The 27,218-nt window shown below is 44.8% G+C and overlaps 1 protein-coding gene across 1 annotated transcript; it reads right to left on the bottom strand.

The window, feature by feature from the left end:
* Positions 1-220: 220 nt before the first annotated feature.
* LOC118848216 (zinc finger protein 79-like) lies at positions 221-26,613 on the bottom strand. Its single transcript, XM_036757067.1, has 8 exons — positions 26,469-26,613; positions 26,061-26,225; positions 25,512-25,660; positions 21,617-21,708; positions 12,850-12,926; positions 10,719-10,783; positions 9,628-9,721; positions 221-2,299 (listed from the first exon to the last, which is right to left on the bottom strand). Exons 1-8 carry the CDS (start codon positions 26,611-26,613, stop codon positions 1,224-1,226), a joined length of 1,863 nt encoding a protein of 620 aa, XP_036612962.1. The 3' UTR covers positions 221-1,223.
* Positions 26,614-27,218: the final 605 nt, after the last annotated feature.

The raw sequence follows: 27,218 nt of genomic DNA, 5'->3' as shown, positions 1-27,218 counted from the left end.
ATTAGAAGACAGTACAATTATTATGTATTTGAAACTGGTTGGACAGCCAGACCCAAAGAGTAGTCATTAATGGCTCAATGTCAGTGTGGTAAGAGGTCCCCAGTGGAATGCCCCAGAAATAGGTGCTTGGCCCTTTGCAGTTTGGTATTTTTTTATCAATGACTCGTATAAAAGTATAGATCATATCCTTATCAAATTTATAGATGACACAATCCAAAAACATTTATAAAGCACCTACTACATGCCAAGCACAATGCTAGGTGCTAAAGGTACAAGGACAAAAACAATTCCTGCCCTCAAAGAGCTTCTCTTCTATCAGAAGAAACAAAACGTACTCATAGGTAGATACAAAGTTGGGAAGGATAGCAAACCTCCCTGAATGAAGTTCAGTTGTAAATTTTGTCTTATACTTTGATTCAAAATGTCAGCTTCTTTAGTATAATATGGAGGGGAGACTGTGAGATAGAAGTTTGTCTGAAGAGGATCTGGGTGTTTTAATGGGCAGTGGTCTCACTATAAGTCAACAATTCGGTGTTACCACCTAAAAATTCATCTGACCTTGGACTACATTAAGACAAGAATCGATTCAAAGATAAGAAGGCAAGAGTTCCTCTGAACTGCTCCATGGCCAAACCTCACTCACTTGGACAATTGTGTTCAATGCCAGCACTGCAGTTTAGGAAGGATAAGCTAGAGTGTTTGGAGGAGGGTGACCAGGACGGTGAAGTGCTACATAATGAGTGGTTTAAAGGACTGGAGATTTTTAGCCTAGAGAAGACAATACTTCTAGGGAGGACATGATGGCTATCTTCAAGTTCTTGAAGGACTGACATACAGACCAAAAATTAGCCTTGTTTTTCTTGGTCCCAGGAGGGCTGAAATGAAGAGAAATTGCTGAAATTTGGTGGAGGAGGCAAATTTAGATGGGGTATCAAGGGAAAACTTGCTAACAATTGTAACTATCCAGAGAGAGAAGGGGCTGATCTGGGAGTTTGTGGGTACTCTCACATTAGAATTCTTCAATCAAGCTGGATGACTGCTTTTGGGTATATTACACAGGGATAACTCATCCCTTTTCACACGTGGATTAGACTAGAAAGCTACTAAGGTCTCTTCCAACTCAAAACTTTTGTGATTCTAAAAAAGCTGTTTCTCTCTAATATAAATGTTCTCACATCTCTGGCAGAAGAGCTTTCCACGTTAATTACATCCATAAAATTCTCTCAAATATGAACTATCTGGTGTTTAATAAGTTGTGTGTTCCAACGGAAAGTCTTCCCACATTTATTACATTTATAAGGTTTCTCTCCACTATGAACTCTCTGATGTTTAGTTAGATGTATGTTCTGGCGGAAAGCCTTCCCACATTCATTACATTCAAAAGGTTTCTCTCCAGTGTGAATTCTCTGGTGTCGAATGAATTCTCTGTTTTTACAGAAGGCCTTCCCACATTCATCACATTTGTAAGGTTTTTCTCCAGTATGAATTCTCAGATGTTGAGTAAGTTGTATGTTCCAATGGAAGGCCTTCCCACATTCATGGCATATATAAGGTTTCTCTCCAGTATGAATTCTTCGATGTTGAGTAAGTTGTGTGTTCTGGCAGAATGCCTTCCCACATTCCTTACATTCATAAGGCTTTTCTCCAGTATGAATTCTCTGATGTCGAGTAAGGTGTGTACTTTGGAAGAATGCTTTCCCACATTCCTTACATTCATAAGGTTTCTCTCCAGTATGAATTTTCTGATGTTCACTAAGGCCTGTCCTCCAATGGAAGGTCTTCCCACATTCATTACATTCAAAAGGCTTCAATCCAGTATGAATTCTCTGATGCCGAGTAAGGTGTGTGCTTCTGTAGAAGGCTTTCCCACATTCATCACATTTATAAGGCTTCTCTCCAGTATGAGTTTTCTGATGTTCAGTAAGGCCTGTCTTCCTGTGGAAGGCCTTCCCACATTCGTTACATTCATAAGGTTTCTCTCCAGTATGAATTCTCTGGTGTCGAATAAAATCACTGTTCTGGCAGAAGGTCTTCCCACAGTCATTACATTCATAAAGTTTCTTCTCAACATGAGTTCTCTGACAATGAATACACTGTGTGCTCCAACGAAGGGTCTTGCCACGTTCATAAGGTTTCTTCTTTCTCTTCTGCTCACTCTCTAATCTGGTACTACATCCCAAGGTTTCTCTCAATTTGAAGACACAAGTACCACTACTTCTGAATTTTTCCTGGGATGATGCTTCCACAGAAATTTCTATATTGGGATCTGACTTCTTGTTTGAGGGTTTACTCTTCCAATCTGAGAAGAGAAAAAGAAGAATATAAATCACTCTGGTCCCCCCTTTATCACACTTAATCCTGTCTTGTTTTCACCAACTAGAAAGATGACTGTCAACAACATTCAAGTAGTAGTCAACGTGAACATAAGAGCGATAGTGTTTTCCTGCATCTGCTGCCTTCACACTGCATCAGTTCATGTTTTCCCAAGTTTCTCTGAATTCTTCAGTCATTGTCTTATAGCATAGGAACAGTCTAGTACTTTCATGTTCTATAACTTGTGTAGCCTTTTACTGACGGATAAGAAGTGACTGTTTCCAGTTCTTTGCTATCACAAAAAAGTGCTGCTTAAGTATGTTAGTGTATATGGAAACTTTCTTTGTCTTTGATCTTGGATGTGCCCTGTAGTGAGATCTCTGAGTCAAACAGAATGAACACGTTAGTCACTTTTTAGCATAATTCCAACTTGCTTTTCAGAAAGGTAAGACCAATTCACACCTCCATCAATGGTGAATTAGTGTGCCTGTCTTTCTGAAGCCCCTCCAACACTGACTAGTCACATTATTTTGCTAATTTCCTAATTGTGAAGTAAAACCTTAGAGCTGCTTTGCGGTGCATTTTTCCTATCACTAGTGATTTGGTACAGCCTTACATATGGTTGTTGAAACCTAGCAATTCTTCTTACAAAGTAGTTTTTAATCAAAAAGCATCTGGTGCGCGATAAAAGGTAGAAAAATACATCAACAATATCTCAGGACGACAATGAAAAGCATATAATACATTAATATTATTAATACAATAGATGAATTACTGATGAATCAATGATTAAAAACACCAGGCAAGGTAAACATTATTAAATAAAATTTGCTAGAAAAATTGGATAGCAGTGAGATGATAAATGGAATGGGACTCGCATCCCACACTATGGGAAAAACATTAAAAAATGTAACATATATACATGCATATATACACACACATACATATGCATAAACATATAAACTGGGGAAGTTAAAAACATAAGAACTAAAAGAAATGCATTTGATTATATAAAATTAAAGAACTGTTACAGGACGACATATCCAGAATGAAAGAAAGTTTATGGGAAGATACCATTTGCCATAAACACTGCTGCTACAAATGAGACATTAAAAATCTATGAGAAATTGGTGTAACCTTAAGTTCTAGGTACAACATGATAAATCATCAAAGAATATGTACAGGTATCTCTCAGAAGCACAAGCTGTCAATGACCACCTGAAAAACTGTTCCAATGCTCTAGCAATCAGAAACGTCAATGAAAACGGGACCTCCTCATGCCCATTAAACCAGCAAAGATGGAGAAGAAAGGATAAAACAACATGCTGGCTGAGCTTTGTGGAGACAGGAAGATTGTTGCACTGCTGGGGAACTGATGAATGGACACCATCTTTCCGTCCAGTCTCAAGGCCTGACAACCTTCATACCCTTTGGCCCAGGGATTGTCATGCTAGGCCTGGATCCTAAAGAGGATGCTCAAAGAACAAAGAGGTTCCTCCATATAACAAATCCATAGCAGCTGTACTTGTAACGGCAAAATGCTGGCCCCAGTCTGAGGATCCACTGATTGCATTATGGCTGGACATGCAGCTGACTGAGTGGGCCACTCTGCCACTTCATAGCAGCAAGAAGGTGCATTTGATGTTAGGCCTGAAGAGTCACACTGGCTTTCTTGCTGTCATTACAAACAGTTGATCTCCTGCCTCTCCAGGGCCTTTGTTGGTCTCCCACCTCTCCTCTGCCTATGAGAATCCTTACTTTCCTTCGAAGCTCTGATCAAATACCTTCAGAAGGCCTATGTGAAGCCTTTCCTGGTCCCCATCCCACTCAGCTGCCAGCGCCTCCTCCATCCCTAGTTAACTGATAATTATTTTGTACATGTTCGTATTTATGCACATTATCTCCTCTATTAGTCTATACACTGTCTATACAACCTAGTCTATACAACTCTGTTGTTGTTAAGTCTTTTTTCAAACATCTCCAACTCTTTGTGATCCCATTTGGGGTTTTCTTGGCAAAGATACCAGAGTGGTTTGCCATTTCCTTCTCGTTCTATAGATGAGGAAACTGAGGCAAACAAGGTTAAATGACTTGCCCAGGGTCACACAGCTAATAAGTGTCTAAGGTCAGATTTGAACCCAGGAAGATGAGTCTTCCTGGCTCCAGATCCAGCACTCTGTGCACTATGGCGCCACCTCACTGCCCTTATCCTGTTACCAGGAATCACTGTATCCCTTGTGCCTAGTACAGTGACTGACATACGACAGGCACTTAAAAAAGGCTTGTTAGTTGACTGACTGCTACATGCTCAGAAGACCAGGATTATGTCTAATTTTTAAAAATTGTAAACAACCTAAGGGTACAGCTATGGAATGACCAAATCAACTGTGAATACCAGAAAGCAACTGAGATAGTTAATCATGAGGAACAGAAAAAGATATGAAAAGATATTTCCAAAATAACACCAAGCAGAGCAGGGCATGCACTGAATTGGACCATACAACAGGAAACTTCAAAAAATCCTGATTAAGAACGACTGAGAGGTTAGTGCATTAGACATAAATGCATGAAAAGTTCACTCAATTGTATTCATTTCTGATATTAAGTTGAAAATTAATCACGAAAAAAGAGAATGGGCAAGAACAGTGTCCCAGAGTCACAGACGGGGTGGTGGAAGGAGCCTCGAAGGCCACTAAGTCCAACTCTCTTATTTTTAGATGAGGAAACAGGCCCAGAGAAGTGACTCACCCAAGGTCATGCAGGTATTAAGTGGCAGAGCCAAGATTCCAACCCAAGTCATCTGCCTGACTCCATATCAGCACTGCCCGCCACAGCACTGTGGTGGGTGGAGAAGATGTTAGAAAGAGACCAGTCCTTCCTGGAGGGCTCATCTTCCTGAGGCTGGAGAGACAGCCCCGGGAGGGAGAAAAATCAGGACAGTGGTTTGCACAGGAGGCGCATGGCCACCTGAACTCTTCTGCACAGACCCTGGAGGGGTCTGGGGGAGCTGGCAGCCCCCAAAGTCCAGCTGCGATGTTGCTCGTAATGACTTCTCCGGATGGTCTTGTGGAGGGAATTCTGATTTTTATAATAATCAATATGATATGTATAACGAATATGCTAATAGATTAGATTTTGCAAAGTTGCCTTTCCCAGCTTGGGAGTCAGATTCACAATGTAGCCTGAACTGATCAATCAAACCTTAACAAGGCTCACAATCACTGCCATCCTTCTGCCTACAGACCTGAGGGGAAGGGAATCAAAGACGGCAGAACCTGTTCCTGTCTGTTTCAACAATCCGGCTAGCAGCTGCTGCGGGGGTGTAAGACCAACAACAATCAGCTCACAGAACACTGCAAGCCCAGGTTCTTTTGATCTGCTTTACTCAGGAAAGCAACGTTAAAGGGTTAACAACCTCAATTTAATCCAACATGCAAATATCACTTGGTTCAGGGGAAAAAGCCAGCACCCTGAACTTCACAGCAAATACAAACAGAGCAAATAAATACAAATCAACAGACAGATCTCTGTCTGACAAAATCACAATATTCAGTTACCAGAGAAGCATCAACATCAAAGCCAGGGCGCTAATAACAACGGCTGGCCTAGAGTCACCCACCTCTCCTGCTTTGACTCAGAGCTCCGAAAAAACAAAGCCAACCTCTGGTTTTATATGTCTTGTTCAGGGTCAAAGGTGAGTCACACATGCAACTCACCCATGTGACCTAAAATTGTCACAAAAATGCGACTTAAGCCCATGTGGTCTAAAAGCCTCTGATGTCACAAACATGTCACTCAAACCCATGTAAACTAGGCTTTCCTTTGAGGCAAGGAGGCCAAACTCTTCAAGGGCACTTGGTTGAATAAGTGCCAAGAGCCCATGTTGATTCCCAATACACTGTCACAGAACTCTGGCCCTGTGGCCCACTCCAACCCCCAAGAACTGGAGCAGCGTTGCTCCCACAGGACTCCAGAATTGTTGTATTGTCTTCAATCCATGGATTTGTTGTGGGAAGCCACTCTGTCCCTGGGGATGATTGTTTATAACCCACCTATCCTCTCCCTTCCCACTGGTGATTTATGTATATAATCTGTGTCTTTACTTCAGCAGGATGGAATTCTGATCAGGAGAATTCCCAATTTGCAATCTGTTCCTCATAATGAAACTAATTAATTAAACGGATCCCTGATTGCTGGCACTGTCTCTGGCCTGCTGTTGTGGCATCCTCAGGTCAGAGACTGGCTTGGTAAAACCCTGTTAACAGCCTCCACTTGCTCACCTGCACAGACCACTCTTTGGCTCTCTCCCCCTGGCATCCAGGGTGCTTCCCCTTGCTCCAGCTGGGAGATCAGGTGTGGCTTGGAAAAGGCAAGGCCTGCACATTGGAAATGGAAAAATACCAGGATTAGAATTCAATGCTAAGACCCTTTCCTCAGGGAAAGGTAGACACACAAGGAAGGCCCAGACACCTACATGAAGGGCATCTGAAGGCTGTTTCCTAGAAGGTTTGGAGAAAGGGAACCCAGGGTCAATCTGAACTCAGAAAAGAAAGGAGTTCCCAAGACCCAGGCCCTGTGAAGAGGTTGGAGACCTGGCAAGGCTTCACACATCTGCACAGGGAGGGGCTTTAGGGGACAATCTTTGGCCCAAGGGGGCAGAGAATGAGGAGACGTACAACCCCAGGAACCAGGGGAAAGTGCCCAGTCCTTTTGCCATGATGGGATTAGAGATTTCTATTGCCTTCAGGCCAAGCCACAACCACTAAGCACTCTAGGTATCCCAGAAGCATTGCAAAGGATAGAAGCAAAGACCCTCAAGGAGGTGAGAGGGGTCAGGTGGAGCAGCCGTCCTCACCCAGGCACACCAGGTTCCTGTAGTTCTCCAGCATCACCTCCCGGTACAGTTTTTTCTGAGAGGGGCCCAGGCACCCCCACTCCTCCCAGGTGAAATCCACGGCCACATCCCCAAATGTCACGGATTCCTGAAACACCAAATATTTCAGAGGGTAGCCAAGGCCCCTCCTGTGACAGGGGAGAAGAGGAGGAGCGGACTCAGGAAGTGCAGGGAATAGTACCGCTCATAACATTCAGCTATCTGTGCGCTCCAAGTCAAAAATGTACAGAGAGCCTACTGTGCCTCTAACTGTGTATGCCACACTATGTGGGCCTACTGTGCAGCTGTGTATGCCACGCTGTGTGGGCCTACTGTGTGTCTCACTGTGTATGCCACGTTGTGTGGGCCTACTGTGTGTCTCACTGTGTATGCCACGTTGTGTGGGCCTACTGTGTGTCTCACTGTGTATGCCACGTTGTGTGGGCCTACTGTGTGTCTCACTGTGTATGCCACGTTGTGTGGGCCTACTGTGTGTCTCACTGTGTATGCCACGTTGTGTGGGCCTACTGTGTGTCTCACTGTGTATGCCACGTTGTGTGGGCCTACTGTGTGTCTCACTGTGTATGTCACGTTGTGTGGGCCTACTGTGTGTCTCACTGTGTATGCCACGTTGTGTGGGCCTACTGTGTGTCTCACTGTGTATGCCACGTTGCGTGGTTTATGGCTCATTCTGCCTATGGCTTGTGTGTACTTAGTTATTTACTTATTGTCTCCTTCATTAGACTGGGAGCTCCTTAAAGGCAGGGACTGTGTTTTGCCTTTCTTTCTATCTCCATGCCTGGAACACAGTAGGAGTTTAATAAATGCTTGTTGACTCGACTCAACTCGACATTCCTCACAACAACCCTGTAAGACCAACAGTGCAAGAACGGAGCATTGCAGTTTTAGAGGCCAACCGGGAGCTGCCCAAAAGCCTCTTCTCCACCAAGCGGCCCCCCAGCCTCCACTGTAAGACCTACTATGTGGGGGAGCCCAGTTCCTTCCTGAGAGAGCATGAATTTGGAGGCAGGAGGAGCCAGGTTCAAAAGGCTCCACTGGCTCCTAATGCCTCTAGGAACAAACATCAACTCCTGTTCAGCTTTTTAAGCCCATCGTGACTGGGCCCCAAACTACCTTTCCAGGCTTGTTCCACATAATTGCCCTTCCTGCCCTCTAATGTCCAGTCAAGCTGGCCTCCATGCCTTTGCCCTGGCCGTACCCCCTGCCTGGAATGCCGTCCCACTTCACCACCACCTCTCAAGCCACTTTGATGCTTCCACATAAAGCCTTTCTGATCCCAGAAATGTAAGCGCTGTCCTCCCAAAAGGGACCTTGTGCTCATCCTGCACAGGTGGCTTTATATACGTGCTGTCCCCCGCAACGGAGTGTGTGCTCCTCGAGGGAGGGACCCTTCCCCTTTTTTTCTCCGCGCCCCCAGCACAGAGCCCAGAGTGCTGAGCAGGCCCTGAGTAAGTTCTCATCCCTCCTCCTCTGCCCTTGCCCAGTTATGGAGCCTATGCATCTTCAAGGCCATTTCCTCACCTGCAAAACCAGTAAAATACAGGCTGTAAATACATCCTAGGGTGACTGTAAGAGCCAGGTAAAAGAGCAGAAAGAAAGCAGGCACACGCATCATTTCACAAACGCCACCCGGCTCCTCCCTTCGGTCATGCCTGACTCTATGACCCCATCTGGGTTTTCTTGGCAGAGATGCTGGGGTGTTTGCCATTTCCTTCTCCAGCTCATTTTACAGATGAGGAAACTGAGGCAAACGGGGTGAAGTGACCTGTCCAGGGTCACACAGCTACTAAGTGTCTGAGGCTGGATTTGAACTCACAAAGATGAGTCTTCTTTATTCCAAGCCTAGCGCTTTATCCACCAGGCCACCCAGCTGCCCATTTCTGAGAAATATGGCAGGGAGAACAGTCAGGAGAGCCCTAAATTAGGCTCCAAATGCTCATTTCTAATCGGAGAGGACACAGTAATCATTCTCCATTAATAATTCAGTATTACTCCTACTACGTAACCCACCCCTCTGAATATTTCTTAATTAACAGGCATCTAATTTCTCTCCCCTGCAAAATGTGGGTCCAAACCAGGAGCTCTTAACCTGAGTTCCATGACCTCGTTTTTAAAAATATTTTGATAACTGCATTTCAACATAACGTACAGGATTCTGATGGACTCCTTTCTATTTCAGGAAGAAATGCAGTTTCAACATGACAGATCCTTCGTGATTCTGAGGTCTATGGGTTTCACCAGAACGTCAGGGTCCGAGATGAGGAAAAGGCGAAGAATGCCTGGTCTAAGTGGTCTCTGGACGTGCTTCTGATAGGAGGACAGCCCCAGTTTGGGGGTTGTGGAATGTGATGGAGACACGTGTCTACACTCTGAGGATGTTTCCAAAACAGCATCTCATAGAAGAGGAAATGCCCACTTACCCGGGGGGCGCTGGCCGTCAAGAGTACAGGGGCCATCTCCCGCCTCCTTGATGCACCCATCTCTTGGAGAAGAGCAGAGTCCTTGAAGGCCAAGCTGAGGAAGAAAAGGGAACAAGGAGAGGGACTGACTTGGCTTGGGGGGCCTTGGCACTGCCACACCCAAGGCCGAGACATCCCCCTCTATCTGCCCGCTGGAGGGAAGGCCAACTGGGCATCTTGGACTGCCCCCAGGTTGATCTCAGCCAACACAAACTAAGCTGCTGCCATATGTGGGGTGCCACAGTGGGCCTGGGCTGCCAAGATGGTGCTCCAAGCAGGAACTGAATACCCATAGGTAAGTCAATGCTGGGCTACCTGAGTGGGTCCAGGAAGGCCAACCATCGGCAGATCTTCAGGGCTGAGCCAAAGAAAGGGGGCACACCCGAGAGGGGCAAAGTGCATGCAAAGGCATGGAGGTGGGAGATGAAATGTCAAGTTCAGGAATAAGGAATTAGGCATGGAATCCCTTCATTACCGTGAGGCACAGGTCAGGGGCCACCTGTCCTGATGCTCCAAGTCCTCCACCATTGGAGAATGTAAGCTCCCCACCTCGTGGACAGAAGCTGTTTTGTTTCTGTGTCCCCAGAGCCTTGCACACAGTAGGCACTTAATAAGTGCTTGTGACAATGAACATAAAGGTGGTGGCCTGCAGTCAGGAAGACCTGGATTCCAGCCCCGCTTCTGGCACATGGTCACTGTGAAACCAGGAGGGGGTGCCTTTTACTTTTGTCTTTTCAGCTATGGGGCTTGGTATACCGTACTGGTTGCCTGATGGGTGCCAGGCAAGGGAGATGCAGGCTTAGGAGACAAGAGGAGCTAAGGCAGCGGGAAGGCAGCGGTGCTTGATTGGCCCATAATTCTAGCCCCGCCCCAATCCAATGTCCAATGGCGCCGCAGTTCTCCGAGGGGGCGTGGTTATGGGGGTGCGTAGCGCATGCGTGGGGCTGCTAGGCTCTCCCTCCGCCGGGCGCATGCGGAGGGAAGCGGCATAAGTAGCATGACACCCACTGCCCCGCCCCCTCCCCTCAGCCCCGCCGCTCGACCCGTCCTACCTCGAATCCTGTACTCTGGCTGAAGTCTCTCCAGCCAGGCCCAGCGGCCCGAGCCAAGCCGGGGCCTAAGCGGGACGAGGCGCCCACAGTGGCGGGAGGACAAAAGCGTCTGGCTTCCGGAAGTCACGGAGGCATAAGATCTCACCTTCCTCCCGCTCTGGGCAAGGGCTGCTGGGAAATGTAGTTCGGAGGCTAGTGACTGTTTTACGCATGCTCCGGATTGCCCTATTCCCAGTCCTCTAGTCTCAAACTGGTGGAGATCACCGCGAGTCAATCCGTCTCGTTCAGGGAACGCTGGCGATGTCTCTGGGACCGCCCACGTGCTCCCGCTGGTGTTTCCAAATGTTCCCTAGGGTCTCTGACATCCGTCATTGTAACACCTTTCTCTTCCTTTTCCCCGCCTTTGCCGGTCCCTTTTAATTAAAGGGCTTCTGCCTGCTCAGTGGGGCGGGGCGCGGGGTGTGAGTGTGGAGTACAATCAGAAATCAAGGTGTTGAACACGAGTCAAGAAGCATTTATTAAGCGCCTGCATGCTAAGTGCTAGGTCGGCACAGGAGGGAGACTCCTCTGAACTGTGGCTCTTGTACCTTCCTTGAGGGATAGGTCATGCACACATACTGTCTACAAGTATTGAAGCACCTACTATGTTCCAGGCACTCGCCCGGGGATACAAAAGAGAAAAACCTCAAACAGTGCTCTTCCTGCTGCAAAGCTAACAACCCTAATTACGCCTTACCTTTCTCATGAGGATTTCACGGTTCCATAAACCAGACGGAATATAGGCTTAGAGAGAGAAAAGTATCTGCTATTCAACAGGAAAGGGGAGACATGAAGGAAATATGCTCCCTGTCCTGTGTTGGGTCAGACACTCTCTGAGCTGTTGGTCGATCCTCCCTCCTCCCCTCCCACCCCCTTCCCTCATGTCCTCTTCCACCCTTTCTTCTCCCCAGGCTAAGATGATGAACTCCAGCTTTACAGGTATTACAAGCTGTTGTCAGAGGAGAACACGGGGGGGGGGGGGGGGGGGGGGAGCACACAGCTGTTCTCTCTGCTACCGGGAAGGCTGAGGCTGGTGGGTCACTTGAGCCTAACAGCTCTGAGCTGCAGTGGGCTCGGCCACTCAAGTGTCCAGACTTTTGTTTTAGTCTGTCCTTCTGGAAGAGGACCAAAATGACATCGCCATGCTAGAGTCAAGGTACAGACTGTGGCTTATCAGGCCAATACGAGCTTGGAATGCTCTACCACAGGTCAGGCACAAATAGTCCGTGTGAACATTTGGGGTGGATTCTCTAAATTTGCACATCTTGTGTTTCTTTTGAGCAACTTCAATTCTGCTTTGTGCATAGAGCACAGCAACTTTTCTGATGTGGGCATACCATGCCGAGTAGTTCTGTGCCAGTGTCTCCCATGTCACACAATTCCAGAGTTCTTAAGAGAGACCTTGAGAGTGTCCTTGTATCACTTCTGACCACCATGTGAACGCTTGCCCTTTGTGAGTTCTGCATAACATAGTCTTTTTGGCAAGTGTACATTTGGCATTCCGCAGGAGAGTTAAAAAGCTTGGCAGTTTTGTTCCAGAAAGGACCTTAGTTTCTGGTACCTTGTCCGGCCCGGTGATCTTCAAAATCTTCCTAAGACAATTCAAATGGAAGTGATTCAGTTTCCTGGCATGATGCTGGTAGACTGTCCAGGTTTCACAGGCATACAACAATGAGGTTGGCACAGCGGCTCTGTAGACCTTCATTTTGGTAGGCAGTCTAATGCTTCATCTCTCCCATACTTTCTTTCAGAGCCTCCCAAACCCTGAGCTAGCTCTGGCATCATTATCAATGTGTACATCCCTGGAAAGCATACTACCAAGGTAAGTGAACTTATTTACAGTAATCAAAATTTCTCCATTGATGTTCCACATATGGGTGGTGTGGTGCTGGCTGATGGAGCACCTGTGTTTTCTTGGTGTTAATTGTTAGGCCAAAATTAGCACAAGCAGCAGAGAAGTGATAGGTACTTTGTTGCAGCTCAGCTTCAGGGGCTTTACTGAGTGCACAATCATCTGCAAACAGGAAACCATGCACCAACACTCCCTCCACTTTGGTGTTGGCTTGTAGCCTTTCCAAGCTGTAGAATTTACCATCAGGGCGGTAGCTGCCCTCGATGCCGTGTTCATCTGCGTTGAAAGCGTTTGACAGTATGGCTGGAAACATGATGCTAAAAAGCATGGAAGCAAGCACACAGCCTCGTTTCACTCCACTGGTGACTGGGAAAGCACGAGAGCAGAAAGGAAGGAGGGAAGGAAGAAAGGAAATAAAGAAGGAGGGAGGAAAAGAAGGGAGAAGACTGTAATCCAAGGACAACGTCACTATGAGTTGCTTCTATTCGTAGGTTGATTTTATTACACATTCCTTTCCTTCACACGTTTTATGCTCCAGTCAAACTGAATAATGTTCTTTTTGCTCTCACTGATATCCCATCCTCCATGTGGGCCTTTCCCTCTGCCTGCAGTGGACTCTTCCCTTCTCACCTCCATCTCTTGTCCATATGTACCCACACACCCCTCTCTTGATTTCCCCATCGCTCTACCTCGCCAGGTGACCGTGTTTATTTTGTACATAATTTGTCTTTCTCACCTGTGTCCGTATGGTTTTCCCCAGTGGAATAAAAGCCCCTTTCAGTCAGTTACTGGCTCATTTTTCCCTTGACATCCCTAGTGTCAAGCTCGGTACCTGGCGCTCAGTAGTCCTGAGTGCAGACTTAATAAATGTTTGATCAGTGAATGAATGATGCATGAAGGACAATCAAAGAGGGAGAGACAGGAGGCAGCAGGTGCCAGGCAGGTCAAACTTCCATCATCCTGACCACCATCATCCCTCACATCATGATGGGGACAGCCCAGGACCCTGAGCCCAAGAGCCTTGGGAATGGCAATGCTTCCAGCCCAGTCTGCTCAGTATCATTCTGGGAAGCAGCCCCGTGTGGAGATGAAGCCTGGCCTTTCTCCTGGAGGTGCTGCAGTCATAGCTAATGAAGACCCAGAAAAGAACATTTTGCCACCAAAATCTTTGTGATTGTCAAAGGGTTCGATGCTAGAAACTGATACGACTTTTACCAGTGGAAATAATGTTTTTAAAAAGGCCTGACCATCTGCTTTGCTGTTGCTCCCTAAGACTCATGGGAATTTTCCCTTTGACTTGCAGCTAAAACTTTCCAGATGTGTTGTCTCCTCCCCTCCCCCCACAATGTAAGCTCCTTCATTGAGAACCGGGGCAGGCTGACTTTTCTGTTCATGTCCCTCATACTTAGTACAGTGTTTTACACATAGCAAATGCTCAATAAACACTTTATTCATTTATTAATTCATGAATTTCTTCACCTGGTTCCAACTTTGGCATGCACACTGTATTTGGCCCAATACATTTTTGACTAGAACACACTGAAGTTTGAATGCTGTGTTGCAATTTCTGGCAACCCCACCTCCTCTTTCATGCTAATATGAGCGATGCTCCTTGGGTGCCCACAAACAAATTTGCTGTTTCAGGAAGTGGTGACATTCAAGGATGTGGCTGTGGACTTTATCCTGGAGGAATTGGGGCCCCTGCATGTTTTCAGGGGCTGTACTGGAACATTATGCTGGAGAACTACCACTTTGCCTGGGTAAAGACAACTTCTCCCTGGGTCTCAGGATCTGCCCACTGCAGGATCTATGCTTCCTTCCTCAGTACATCCTAGAGGGCATCTCCAAGTATTTGTCAGTTATTTGGCCTGCAGAGATCAATTGTTAATCGTATTACGTACGTACGGTGACTCGTATTTTTTTTCTCTGTTCCCAAGTAAAAGGCCTTTGGTTTGTACATCTGTAAAGTAGCCTGTGAGACTGTACCCTCCTCTCTGTTCCCTCAGGTCAAAGATTCTCCCCTAAAGCCCCAGTATAGATCTCTTAAGACATGAAAGGTTCCTACCTGTTAGCAAGATCTGAGTCGAACTAATTTTCTATTTGACTCCCAAGTCTGGACTGAGATTCATTCCTTCATACTTCCAAAGGAAGCATTTCTTGGCAATCCTTTGTCCCACTCTCAAGATCTTCCCAGTATATACGCTTCTTCCCAAAGAGAGAAGGGGCTAGCATTGAATTTGGAGCTGGCCTTCTGAACCCAACACTCATATATATGTATGTATATGTATATATATAAAATTGATATTATATTGTTTGCCTTTTCAAGGGGTGGGAGGGAGAAAGAATTTGGAACTAATGTTTTTTTTAAATGAATATTAATTTTTTTTACATGTAATTGGGAAATATTTAATGAAATACATATATACAAATATACATACATGCATATATAGTATACATATACACACATATACATACATATATACACATATATACATAATAGTATGCTAGCATCCATGACATTAATTTGGGGGAGTTTATTTCTCCATTCCCCACGGTTTTTGCAATTACAAATAAATTGTAATTTCTCTACTGGTGTTGAATTGCTCTCCACTCCCATGGACTGGCACATTACAAATAACGTATCTAGGACCATCTTTGTACGGGCAGCTTTTTTGTGGCCATTGTAGCACACAAGGGATGATAGATCCCATTATGCAAGGATGAATTGCTTCAGGAACGACCCCAGTAGCAGCTCACGTAACAGCCATTTGTCTGACTTGCCAGAGTTTTAATCAGTATGCATTTCAGGCTATGGACTTTGGGAGCCATCCTTTAGCTCACACCACTTTCGAGCACTTACAGATAGATTTTACTAATATGCCAAGGCAAGTCATTATAAGCATTGTCTTGTCATCATTGAGCAAGGCTGAAGCACTCCCTAGTTCTGAAGCCACAGCTGCCTTTGTTGTCAATGTTCTCACTGAGGAAATTGTGCCCAGGTATGGCTCACCTGCCCACACAGACTCTGAGAGACTGTCTCATTTCACTGATTCTGTTCTCTCTCAAGTATATTCTAACTTGGTCTCACTCCCACCTTCCACACTCCACACCATCCTCAAAGTTCTGGCCAAGGTGAACATATGAAAAAGGAACTTAAGACTAAGGTTGGTAAGTTATGCTTTGAAACATATTTGAAATGGCCTAAAGTTCTCCCTTCAGCTTTCTTCTACCTCTATAGCAGACAAGGGGGGAATTACATATTTCTCCTTATTATGAAATTTCCCCTTATGAAAGTCTTCATTATGGAATTCTTTGTGGTCACCCTCTTCTCTTGACTCAGTCTCCCATACAAGAAATTTTCCCACCTGGCTAATATTCTAAGCCTTGCTGTGCCATTCTATCAATACAATTCACTGCCTACATGACCCTTACCTGGAATTGAGTTGGGGAAGCATTTTTCCCTTACTATTGTTACGTTGCTCCTTTTCTCTTTATGGCAAATTTCTATATTCATGGCAGGTGGTCAGCAAATTAAATCTTTATTTAATTTTTATCTTATAGGCTAATGCTAGAATACATCTAAGCTACTCTAATAACTTATATAACATCGAAACTATTCAGCCTGAAATTATAGTCATTTCCACATCCTAAACTACCAAACAAAGAAGTACATAGGCTTGTTTTCTGCCTGTCATGTCTACAATAAGGTCCTTGAAATGGCTCAGAGTGTCATGGGAACAATTAGACGATGTTTCGGCAGTTTATGGGACCAAGGTATGAATCTATTATTTAGTGAGAATAAATCAGAAATATTTTTTGTTAAAAGAATTTCAGTACAATTAGTTATATTATGGGAGGGTAATTTATGATCTACCTTGTAACAATCCAATGTTACTTAGATTTATTATACTTTTGTTGCAATTGGGGGAAGATAAGCATCTCTAAGGTAAATTCAGTGGTGGGGCCGTTATGCTTAGGCAAAGAAGTCACCTACTTACAAATTGGGTTGCTGCCCACGTGCTCATGTGTAGGATTAGTGGCCTAGAAGTATGGACAGCTACAGTGAATAACTAGATTGGAGTAAATAGCTGGTGTGAAGATTTGTTGAGAAAACAAGGCCAGGTGAACATTTGCTTTAAGATCTGTTTTGTAAAAGGGTCATAGGGGAAATACGTGGAAGAAACTCTGCAGATAGCCAAACCTTCTATGAAGACCCACCTTCAGAGCTACCATTAACCGAAAGCCACTCCACAGGAAGTTATTTCTAGTGACCACATGAATACCTGAGACATCTGCTATCTAAAGCTCAACCAAATATTAAATGAACACAAGGAGTGGTTTACTAGGATACAAAGTCACTTGATCATTGTATTACTTGGAAGACTCTCAGGAGGGGGCTGCCCCCAAAAGATTTCTGTCACCCTTGTGCCTCAGTAGGGGATGACCCTCTCTGGCATTTTGGTCCATAGAGGACCACCTTCTATGCATCCTTAGGCCTTGGCAATCCATAAAATCCCCTAGATTTTTTTAGATGGAAGGGGAGAATTGTGACGATAATTGTGATACTCCTACTCAGTTTACTCAATATTTACTCAGTTCATTGTGATTTAATGGGTATCAGTGATTGTGTTAGTGGATTAAGCAGAATAGAATTAAATTTGAGTTAGTTATGTTAGTTAATGCTGTTAGGATAAGAGTTATGATTGATTAAGCCACTGCGTATTGATGATTATATTAATTGTATCAGATTTGTTAGATTCATACTGTATTAGTTAAGCCTGTTATAAGGATTTATTAACCCACTCCTAAGTGTACTCTATTTGAAATAAGGTCCATAAACCTCAGCAATACCCCCTTACCCCTGTGAATCATCAGCACCACTCCTAAGAGAGTTTGGTTCAAAACCACAACTTCCTTGGTCCCCTAGGATACTGCTGGCCAAACAATAGTATTTGATGGCCTATGGAATGCCCCTGTTGAGATGGCCTGCAGTTGACCTGCAATGGATGGCCTGTAACTGACGACCTGTGAAAGACCCACTGACCATTTGGTTGGGACATATGGACATTGCTCTTAACCAGTCACAGAAGCATTAGCCGATCATAAATTTCTTTGCTTCTAAATAGACTTCCAAAGGACTTGGGAAATTCTCAAAAGACTCCCCAAGGTCTATAAAATCCCTCAGTCCCTTAGATTGGGGTCTTTGACAAAAGGTCTCAAACAATTGATTAGGGGCCCCTAGTCTCCCTAATAAATTGATACATGCTCAGAGATCTGCCTCCCTTGCATTTTGTTGCACAATGGATTTTGGGGGGCTCACAGTATCCAATACCCATCCCCCCTGTTTGAGCATGGAGGATCTCTGAGTGCCTGAGATGACTCCATCTGGCCCTGTGAGGTAAGGGAAAACTAAAATCTCATGAGAAGTGAGGTGTACAAGTACATGGAAGGGTGGTAGTCAGCTCCTCCATGGCAAGAGATATGAAGGACATGGGAATGGGATAGTAACCATTAAAAGAACAGGAGAGCTGCCATGATGGGCAAGGCTCAGCAACACTACTGGGCCTGTGGCTCCTGCTCCTGCTACCCTAACTGGAAGGCAGGCAATGGGAAGAAACTATAGCTGACTCTGTTTGCTGAGAACAATGGTCAAATTCCTGTCCCTCAGTCTTTTACTTTGCTCTGGTTTTCCTGCTGAACCTATCTCCCATTCCTCATTTCTTCTTTTCTATTTCTGTATTGGCCCTGAGTTCCCAAATGAAACTAGTTATTTATTGTGTGCCTGTGTGTCCTTGGGGGCTTAAAAATAGCTGAGTGAGGTTAAACAATTACTCCAGGACACACATATAGCCAGAGACATATTCTTTTGAAATTGCCGAGATTACCAGCTTGGGGGCCTGAGATGAAAAAAAAAGGTTTTATTTGACATTCCAAAGCAGGGAAAATATTAAATGAAAAAGGGCCATCCTGTGTTCCCCTGGAAATAAAATGAATCAGTAGAATTGTAGTTGGAAGAGACTTGGTCAAAGATACAAAATGGTGGAGCTGGGTAATTTTGTCCAGCAATTCTGGAAATTAGGAACTATGCCCCTAAAGTTACTAAACAGTTGTATTTCAGTCTTATCTTCCTTTTCAGATGATCTGAGTTAATTCACAAAGATACATATTCCTCCTCTCCCCCTGCCTTATTTTTCATCGTTGTCCCCTTCAGGACATGAATACTTGGCATAGAATCGGTGGTTAATATATTTTTGTTGAACGGGGTTGAAGATTAGACTAACAGTGACATGGATGATGGATTGGAGGTGAGAGCTGAGGAGGGAAGAATTGTAAAGTGATGATTGTTGTAAACAACCAGTTTTCCAGTAATGAGGGTCTCAGGGAGCCCATGAGACAGAAGTGGTGGTTATGATGTTCCATGGAATTACAATTATGAGGGTCAGATGCACTGATCAAACCATAACTTTGTTTTTTTAAATCTCCAGAATCTAGTTCTCTATCAGATAGAGGAATTTTCCAATTCCTATGACTGGCATTTTAGGTATTCCCTAATACAGTACCAACAATGAGGTTACTGACAGAGTACCTAGGGAAGAATGTGATAATAGAGATTATAAAAATGAGATAGCACTACTCTTTAGAAGAGATATGTGAGAGATAACAAATGGCAAAAATAAAGGTAAGGTTTTGAGTATGGGAGACTGTGAATGATGGGGCCATGGGTAGAAATGATGAAATTGAGTGTCTTCTCAGCAACTGTTAATGCTGACCTAGAACACCAAAGTGTAGGGGTAACAAAATTTTATCTATGCAAAAGTGACCGATGAAGACTTGGGATTTGTTTTTCCTCAACCATGGGTTCTGGGCTTAGGGAGCAATGCGGAGACCTTGACCTATCTAAGCATTTCCCCAGTCCACTTAGCTCCAGCTAGCAGCTCTGGGGAATGAGCATGCAACACAAAACATATACAAAATTTCCCTTCAAGAAATACAGGACTTCATATTTAGTAAAGAATATTGAAAAACAGAGAAATCTGTACAATTTGATGCAGGAAAGCAGAGCCAAGCAAATAACAGACACAAGAAGTACAACAATGTTAAAAAAAGGATGTTGAAAAATTCTAAGGAACAAGGCTGCCTCATAGGGACATAAGAGAATACAGAGTGCCAAGGTCCACAAGTGTTGCACATTGTACATATTTTCAGATTTTTTGATGTGTTGATTATGCTGATTTTTTTCTCTCCCTTTTTGTTTGTTTTTGTCTTTAAAAGTACTATTTCTTGTGTGGGATGGTTTTCTGGGAGGGGGAGGGATACTGGGGAAAATTATGGTGATGTAAAAATATAAAAGATGTCAACAAAAGCATTTTAAAGATAAAATTGAAATAATTTTAAAAACAAACAAAAAACTATAGATGAAGACGTCTAACTGCTGCCCAAACAGTCCTTCCTCACTTTTTGCCAGGTCCTGATTTCTGTTACTATTTTTCCAAGTTATTCTTAAATGATTTAGTTGGCATTCCTGGAGGAGATTCTCGACAGGTAAAGTGTAGAATGGAAGAAGGCCAAATGAGAAACCTTGGGAAACATCTAGCTTGAAGTATTGAGAACAGTACAAGGAAACAGAAGAGCAGTTTAAAGTGGAGAAGAACCAAGTATTTGTGGCATCATTAGAGTCAAGGGCATTAGACAACAGCGACAAATACTTCAGGAAGCTAAAAGTGGATAAGAACAAGTATGCTATTATATTTGGCAATGAGGTCACTGGTGATTTTTCAGGAAGCAGTTTCAGTAGAGTGGTTCGAATAGAAAACATTACAAGGCAAAGAGGAAATGACTTAAGGTAAAGCATTTGAGACATTGGATACAGAGGGTTCTTTTAAAAAGACATTCGAAAGTGAAAGGCAGAAAAGAGATGGGATCATAGCTAGAAATGGGGTTATGGGTATTTTTCTAAATAGGGGAAGGTATTAAGAAGTGAGGTTGAAAAAGTGAAACAGTCCAGTTTCCACAACCTGTTGAGTCTGCTTGGCTTGGGTACCAAGACTCTTGGGATTGTTAAGCCCCAGCAAAACTGAACCTCACAAAGTAGTTTTGCTCTAGAAAGAGGATATTTAATAGTTTCCATCAATGTTTTTACAAACTACGTAAGAGTTCTTAGCTTGATAACGAACAAACAAATTATCCAAAATGACTCTGAATATTATGAAAATAGAATCTTTAGCAATGATACCAAACCCACAAGTACATGAGGAATTCAATAGATCACAACTGATACATGTCCTAGGCCTAGTGTAGCTTACTTGTATGCTTAGAGATATCAGCTTCCAACATCCAAAAAAAACAAGCCTTGGAGCCATGATTTAACATTAAGAATAGGAGAAAGGGAAGGTAGAAACAAAGCTGAAGCCCCTCCTTTATGTAAGGGGAAAAATAAAGGTAGAGGAAATACGTTTGTATTGGCAGAAGCTGGGCAGGGGTGGTCAAACAGCTAGAATTTATCAAATGTTAACTATGAAATTACCCAGCAAAGAGCTGGGGACATTCAGTAACAGGAGCCTGGAACATATCTGTAAGCAGTTAGGAAGAAGCCAATGGGGAAAGAATGAAGATGCATAAAAGAGGCCATCATTGCAGAGAGGGGAAGTGATCAACGGCGTAGGCAGAGAATTTAGCCTTAGCAAAGTGACAAATACAGAGCAGCACAGAATGATCTATATATGAATGATGTGGTGGTGGTGGTGGTGCTTTCTTTATTCTCAAAGAGTATCAAAATGGCACCCTGTTGGGGGCGGGAACGGGAGATGTTGGGGGCGGGAACGGGAGATGTTGGGGGCGGGAACACTTAGAGCTAGCTTGCTGCCATATTAGGAGATAAAGTAGGACTCAGCCTGTGATTGGACGATAGAGCTCGCATAGGGAGGGGTAAGGATATAAGAGCACTCGCCTCGGGGAAGTGCGGCGGTCCGGGATGTAGTCGTGACGGAATAAAGAGCTCCCTGATTACCTCAGGTGTTCTGTCTGGTTCATCCTCCCCGACGGAGGCCGGTGGCGCCCCGAAGACTCATCATGCTGCGACTTGGTGAGTGAGAGGACGGGCTAGCAGTGGGGGGACAGTAGTGCGGGTGCTGGAGATAGAGCACTCCGCAGCACCCCTATGTTTGAATCAAGGCATAGTGATTGGGGCTGATCAGACTAATATGAGCCTGGAAGGCTCTACCACAGACCAGGCACAAATAGTCCACATGAACATTTGGAGTGGAGATATTGCTAAATTTGTGTATCTCATGTTTCTTTTGAGCTACTGTAATGCTGCTTTGCTCATGTATCACAGCACCTTCTCTGATGTGGGCACACCATACTGGGCAGTCCTGTGCCAGTGTCTCCCATGTCACGTAATCAATTCCAAAGTTCTTAAGAGAGACCTTCAGAGTGTCCTTGTATGGCTTCTTCTGACCACCATGTGAGCACTTGCCCTGTGTGAGTTCTCCATTTGTTGTTGTTGTTGTGTTTGTCCTTCATTCTCGAAGAGGACCATGACATCTGGGAGATGATGACATGACTTGCAGTTGACTTTGATTTGTGAGAGGGCTCTGCAAGGTCACCAGCCTCTTTTTGTCAAGTGTATCTTTGGCATTTGAACAATATGGCTAACCCATTGTAGTTGCACTCTCTGCAGTAGAGTCTGAATGCTTGCTTGCAGTTTAGTTTGAGAAAGGACCTCAGTGTCTGGTATCTTGTCCCACCAGGTGATCTTCAGAATCTTCCTAAGACAATTCGAATGGAAGTGATTCAGTTTCCTGGCGTGGCGCTGGTAGGCTGTCCAGGTTTAACACATCTACCTGAGAGCCGGCGTGGCTTCAGAAAGGGCTGAGGAACAGTAGATATGGTGTTTGCTGCCTGACAACTCCAGGAGAAATGCCAGGAGCAGAACAGAGGTCTGTACGTAACATTTGTAGATCTGACCAAGGCCTTTGATACTGTCAGTCACGAGGACTTATGGAAAATTATGCCAGAATTTGGTTGCCTGGAGAAGTTCATCAGCATTGTACTTCAACTTCATGACCACATGCTTGCCTGGGTTCTAGATAATGGATGATACTCTTGTGCTTTCACAGTCACCAATAGAGTGAAACAAGGCTGTGTGCTCACTCCCACGCTTTTTATTAAGATGTTTTCGGCCATGTTGTCAAATGCTTTCAATGAGGATGAACATGGCATCAAGGCCAGCTACTGCACTGATGGTAAATTCCTCAACTTGAAAAGGCTACAAGCCAAGACCAAAGTAAAGGGAATGTTGGTGCATGATTTTCTATTTGCAGATGATTGTGCACTCAGTGCAGCCCCTGAAGCTGATATGGAACAAAGTATGGACCAATTCTCTGCTGCTTGTGCTAATTTTGGCCTAACAATGAACACCAAGAAAAGCACATCAACCAGCACTACATCATCCATACATGGAACCATCAGTTACAGCCAATGGAGAAGTTTTGAATGCTGTAGATAAGTTCGCTTACCTGGGCATACTATAATGGGATGTAAATTATGAGATACAGTTGGACTCCTCACTTCTAGTACATTCATAAGGTTTTTCTCCAATATGAATTTTCTGCTGTTTGATATATGGAGTTGAACATTTTCCTATATGTTCATTTAATTAATAAGATTTTTCTCTAGTATGAACTCTGATGTTGAATAAGTCGTATCCTCTTTCAGTTCTCCCCAAATCCATCAGATAGAACTCTTTGATGTTGAGTAAGAATGTCCTATGGCTGAAGGACTTCTACCACTCATTAATGATGGCTTTTTCCTCCAGTATGAATCCTCTGATTTAGAATAACTTCTTTCCCATATTCAATACATCCATAATATCTGTCTCCAGTATGAATTTTCTGATGTTTAGGAAGGCCTATGCTCTGGGAGAACACCTTGCCACATTCTTTATGTTGGTAAGGTTTCTCTCTAGCATGAACTCTCTGAATCTAATCTGCACTCTAGCAGAAGGACTTCATACATTTATTACATTCATAAAATTTGTCTCCAGTAAGAATCTTTGATGTTGAGTAATGTCTATGCTTAGGCAGAAAAATTTCCCACATTTATTATCCATAAGGTGTTTCTCTAATTTTTTTTTCTTCTCGGTCTCCTTCGCTGGCTCCTTCTCCCAATAACATCCTCTTCCCTTAGGTGTCCCTCTGGGCTCTGTCCTGGGCCCTCTTCTCTGCTCCCACTATACTACTTCATTGGTGATCTCATAATCCAACTCCCATGGATGTAATTACTGTTTCTATGCTGATGATTCTCAAATCTACCTATCCTGTCCTCACATCTCTGCTGATCTCCAATCTTGTGTCTCTAACAGCCTTTCAGAGGTCTCAAACTGAATGTCCAGTAGACATCTTAAACTATATGTCCAAAACTGATATCATTATCTTTGCCTCAACCCATCCCTCCCTAATGCTTACCTTTCTTACGGTCAAGAACAACACTCTCCTCCCAGTCCTTCAGGCTCACAACCTAGGAGTCATCCTGGAGTCCTCACTATCTCTCACCCCCACCCCATCCAATCTATTACCAAGGCTTATCAGTTTTACCTTCCCAACATCTCTTGAATATGTGCCATTCTCTCTTCTGACACTGTCCCCACCCTGGTGCAGTCTGGACTCTGGCAATAGCTGCTGGGATGGGGGGGGGGGTGTCTGTCTGCCTCAAGTCTCTCCCCACTCCAATGCCCCCTCTGTTCAGCCACTACAGTGATTTTCCTAAAGTTCAGGTCTGACCACATCACCCCCTGCCTCCAGCATCACATACAAAATGCTCTGCTTGGCATTCAAAGTCCTTCATAACCTGGATCTCTCCTGCCTTTGCAGGCTTCTTACACCTTACGCCCCAACACATACTCCTCAATCCATTGACACCAGCCTCCCGGCTATTCATGAACACGACCTTCCATCTCTTAGCTCTGGGAATTTTCTCTGGCCATCCCCCATTCCTGGAATGCCTTCTCTCCTCGTCTCTGAACCCTGATCTCCCTTGCTCTCTTGCTTCCTTTAACTCACAACTAAAATCCCACTTTCTACAGAGAGCCTTCCCCAACCTCTCCTAATTCCAGTGCCTTCCCTCTGTTAATTATTTTCTATTCATCCTGTATATAGCTTGCTTGGTATGTATTTGTTGGCATGTTTTCTCCCCTATTAGACTTTAAGCTACCTGAGGGCAGGGGCTGCTTTTTGTCTTTTTTTGTCTCCTCTGCACTTTGCACAGTGCCTGGCACCTAGTAAGCACTTAATAACTAAGTGCAAAGCACTGTTTATACAAAAAGAAAAACAGGACAGTCTGCTGTCAGGGAGCTCCACATTCTAATGGGGCTTGGGGTGACAACATAGAGGTTTTTAGCCTCTGTGGGATGGAAATTCTCCATGGTCCTTAGGGTGTGGCTGAAAAAGATAGTAATGCCTTTTCTTTAATGTCATTTCTACCGATAAAATCATGACCCAGTTTCTGATGTTGAACCATTTCTGGGTCTTCAAGAGCCAAGGCTGCAACACCCACAAAAGCAGTGGTCAGGCTGAATCTCCATGAGGGTCGCTTCCTAGGATAATGGCTGTGGGGTGTGGGGGTGGGGCTGAAAGGCAGGTGCTGCCAGTGTCAGTGGTCTTGGGCTTCCCCGCCTGTGCTTGTAGTGGTACAGACAGCGACTCCCCTCTCCCCAGGGATTGTTCCCCTCAATGAAAGCTGCCAGGCCTGGGTTAGAAGCAGGGCTAGTGGAGTAGAGAAAAGGGGGTATGGCTGACCAGACCTCTGATTTCAGGGTCCTGGGCTTCCTCCATTGGGGTCTGAAGGGAGGAGGTGGCAGTGGTTTACCTCGTGGCAGAGGCCACCTCATTTCTCCATCACAAAACCGTTGCTTTAAGCAGGCTGGCTTGCCAGCCCAGGAGTGGCAGCTGGGGGCCGGTGGCTGTTCCCTCATTCACAGGAGTGGCTTCCCCATAAGGGCAGTAGGCCTGGGCTGGGGACAGGCCTCCCTGTGTTTCCACAATGGCCCCTGTCTCTGGTGGGGGGGGGGCGGTGTTTGCAGTCAATGCCCCCACACTCAGAAGACTAGTCTGATGTGACTTTTCCAGAGGTGGCCCACTGGCTGCCAAGCATCCCGAGGCCATTTTTTCTTCCTCACAGCTCCTGCCGGTAGGGCGAGGTCTAAAAGGGGAGACCAGGCCTCAAAATCCACTGTAGAGAGATGGGAGGGGGCAGGTAGAGACCACAAGATGCTGTGCCCCTGGCGCAGTACCCAAAGATCCGAGTTCCAATCCCACTGAGCTGTGTGACCCTGGGCAAGTCACTCAACCTCTGCCTGCCTCAGTTTCCTCATCTCTAAAATGGAGATAACAACATTCCTTGTCTTCCGGGATCGTTGTGAAAACCGAGAGAGAATATTTGAAAAAAAGTTTTACGAGTGCCATCATGGTGATGATTTATTTTCATTACAGGGTCAGAGTTGAAGCAATTTCTGCCCTCAGGGGGCTTCCACTCCACCATGGGAGGCAGCTTCGCGTTGGGAAGCCAGTTTCGAATTCTGTCTCCACTTTCGCCCATGCGCCAGGTAGAGCCCAGGGAGACTATGGAGCCACCCAGGGCAGGTGAACCGGATGTTCAAGGTGCTCACTTCCCGTGTCTCAAAGCAACCCACAACAGAAGTCACGGGGCTGGGTTTCTTCCTCCGTCCTGGGCAGCAAGGGCTGCTGGGAAATGTAGTTTTGAAGCCGGGGAGATGTGTGCGCATGCCCTACACAGCCTGGTTCGGATTCCTAGTCTGAGGCTAATCCCCACTCTTATTGTTTCCTTACGTCACAATCCATTACCATCCTCCCGAGGCCGCCAAGAAACGGGGAAACTGAGGCCCTTCAGGGATCCCTCCGCCTTGTCTGTGTTTGTGTGGTCTTTGAGACGACCTTCCTGAGGTGTCTTCAGAGTATTGGCACGTGCGCTGTGGACAACTGGGGCCATCATGAAATCGTGATAGAGAGGAGGTGTTTAGAGATCCTCGCCCCACCGCCCCCCAGCCGGTCACTCAGTCTATCAGCAAGCTTTCTGCTAGGGATGCAAAGACAAAGGGAACTTTGAGCCTTAACCCCTGGAGCCTGGAGTCTAGCCAGAGGAAGCAACAAGTGGATATAGGGGTACAGCAAGCACACCTAGGACTAGTACCTGCCTTGGGTGTAAACAGACTGAGAGAGAGGAGCTAGGCGCATGACACCACGGAGGCTAGAGGGGTCACCCCAACTGAGCCTACCGTATTTAATGTTATCCTCCACATCCTGGAATGTTTGTGGGTAGTATTTCTGATGAATAAACTTGCAACTCCTCAATTAATTATCAATTAATGATTTCAAGTTCCCAGTCTAATATTAATTTTAAAAAATTGCAGTCAGTTAAAATCGCCACAATATTCCCCAGTATCCCTCCTCCCCCTTCCAAATATATGTGTGTATGTTCCTATATAACAAATACTATTTTTAAAGACAAAAATGTTAATTATTTAATCAAATGAAGTCCTCTTCTTCCCCATTAGTGATTATCTTTATTTATATTTAAACAAATATTTGGATTGC

Source organism: Trichosurus vulpecula, chromosome 1 (genome assembly GCF_011100635.1).
Source record: "Trichosurus vulpecula isolate mTriVul1 chromosome 1, mTriVul1.pri, whole genome shotgun sequence".
In the NCBI taxonomy this organism is placed as follows: Eukaryota; Metazoa; Chordata; class Mammalia; order Diprotodontia; family Phalangeridae; genus Trichosurus; species Trichosurus vulpecula.
This window is presented reverse-complemented; position numbering and strand designations above follow the sequence as displayed.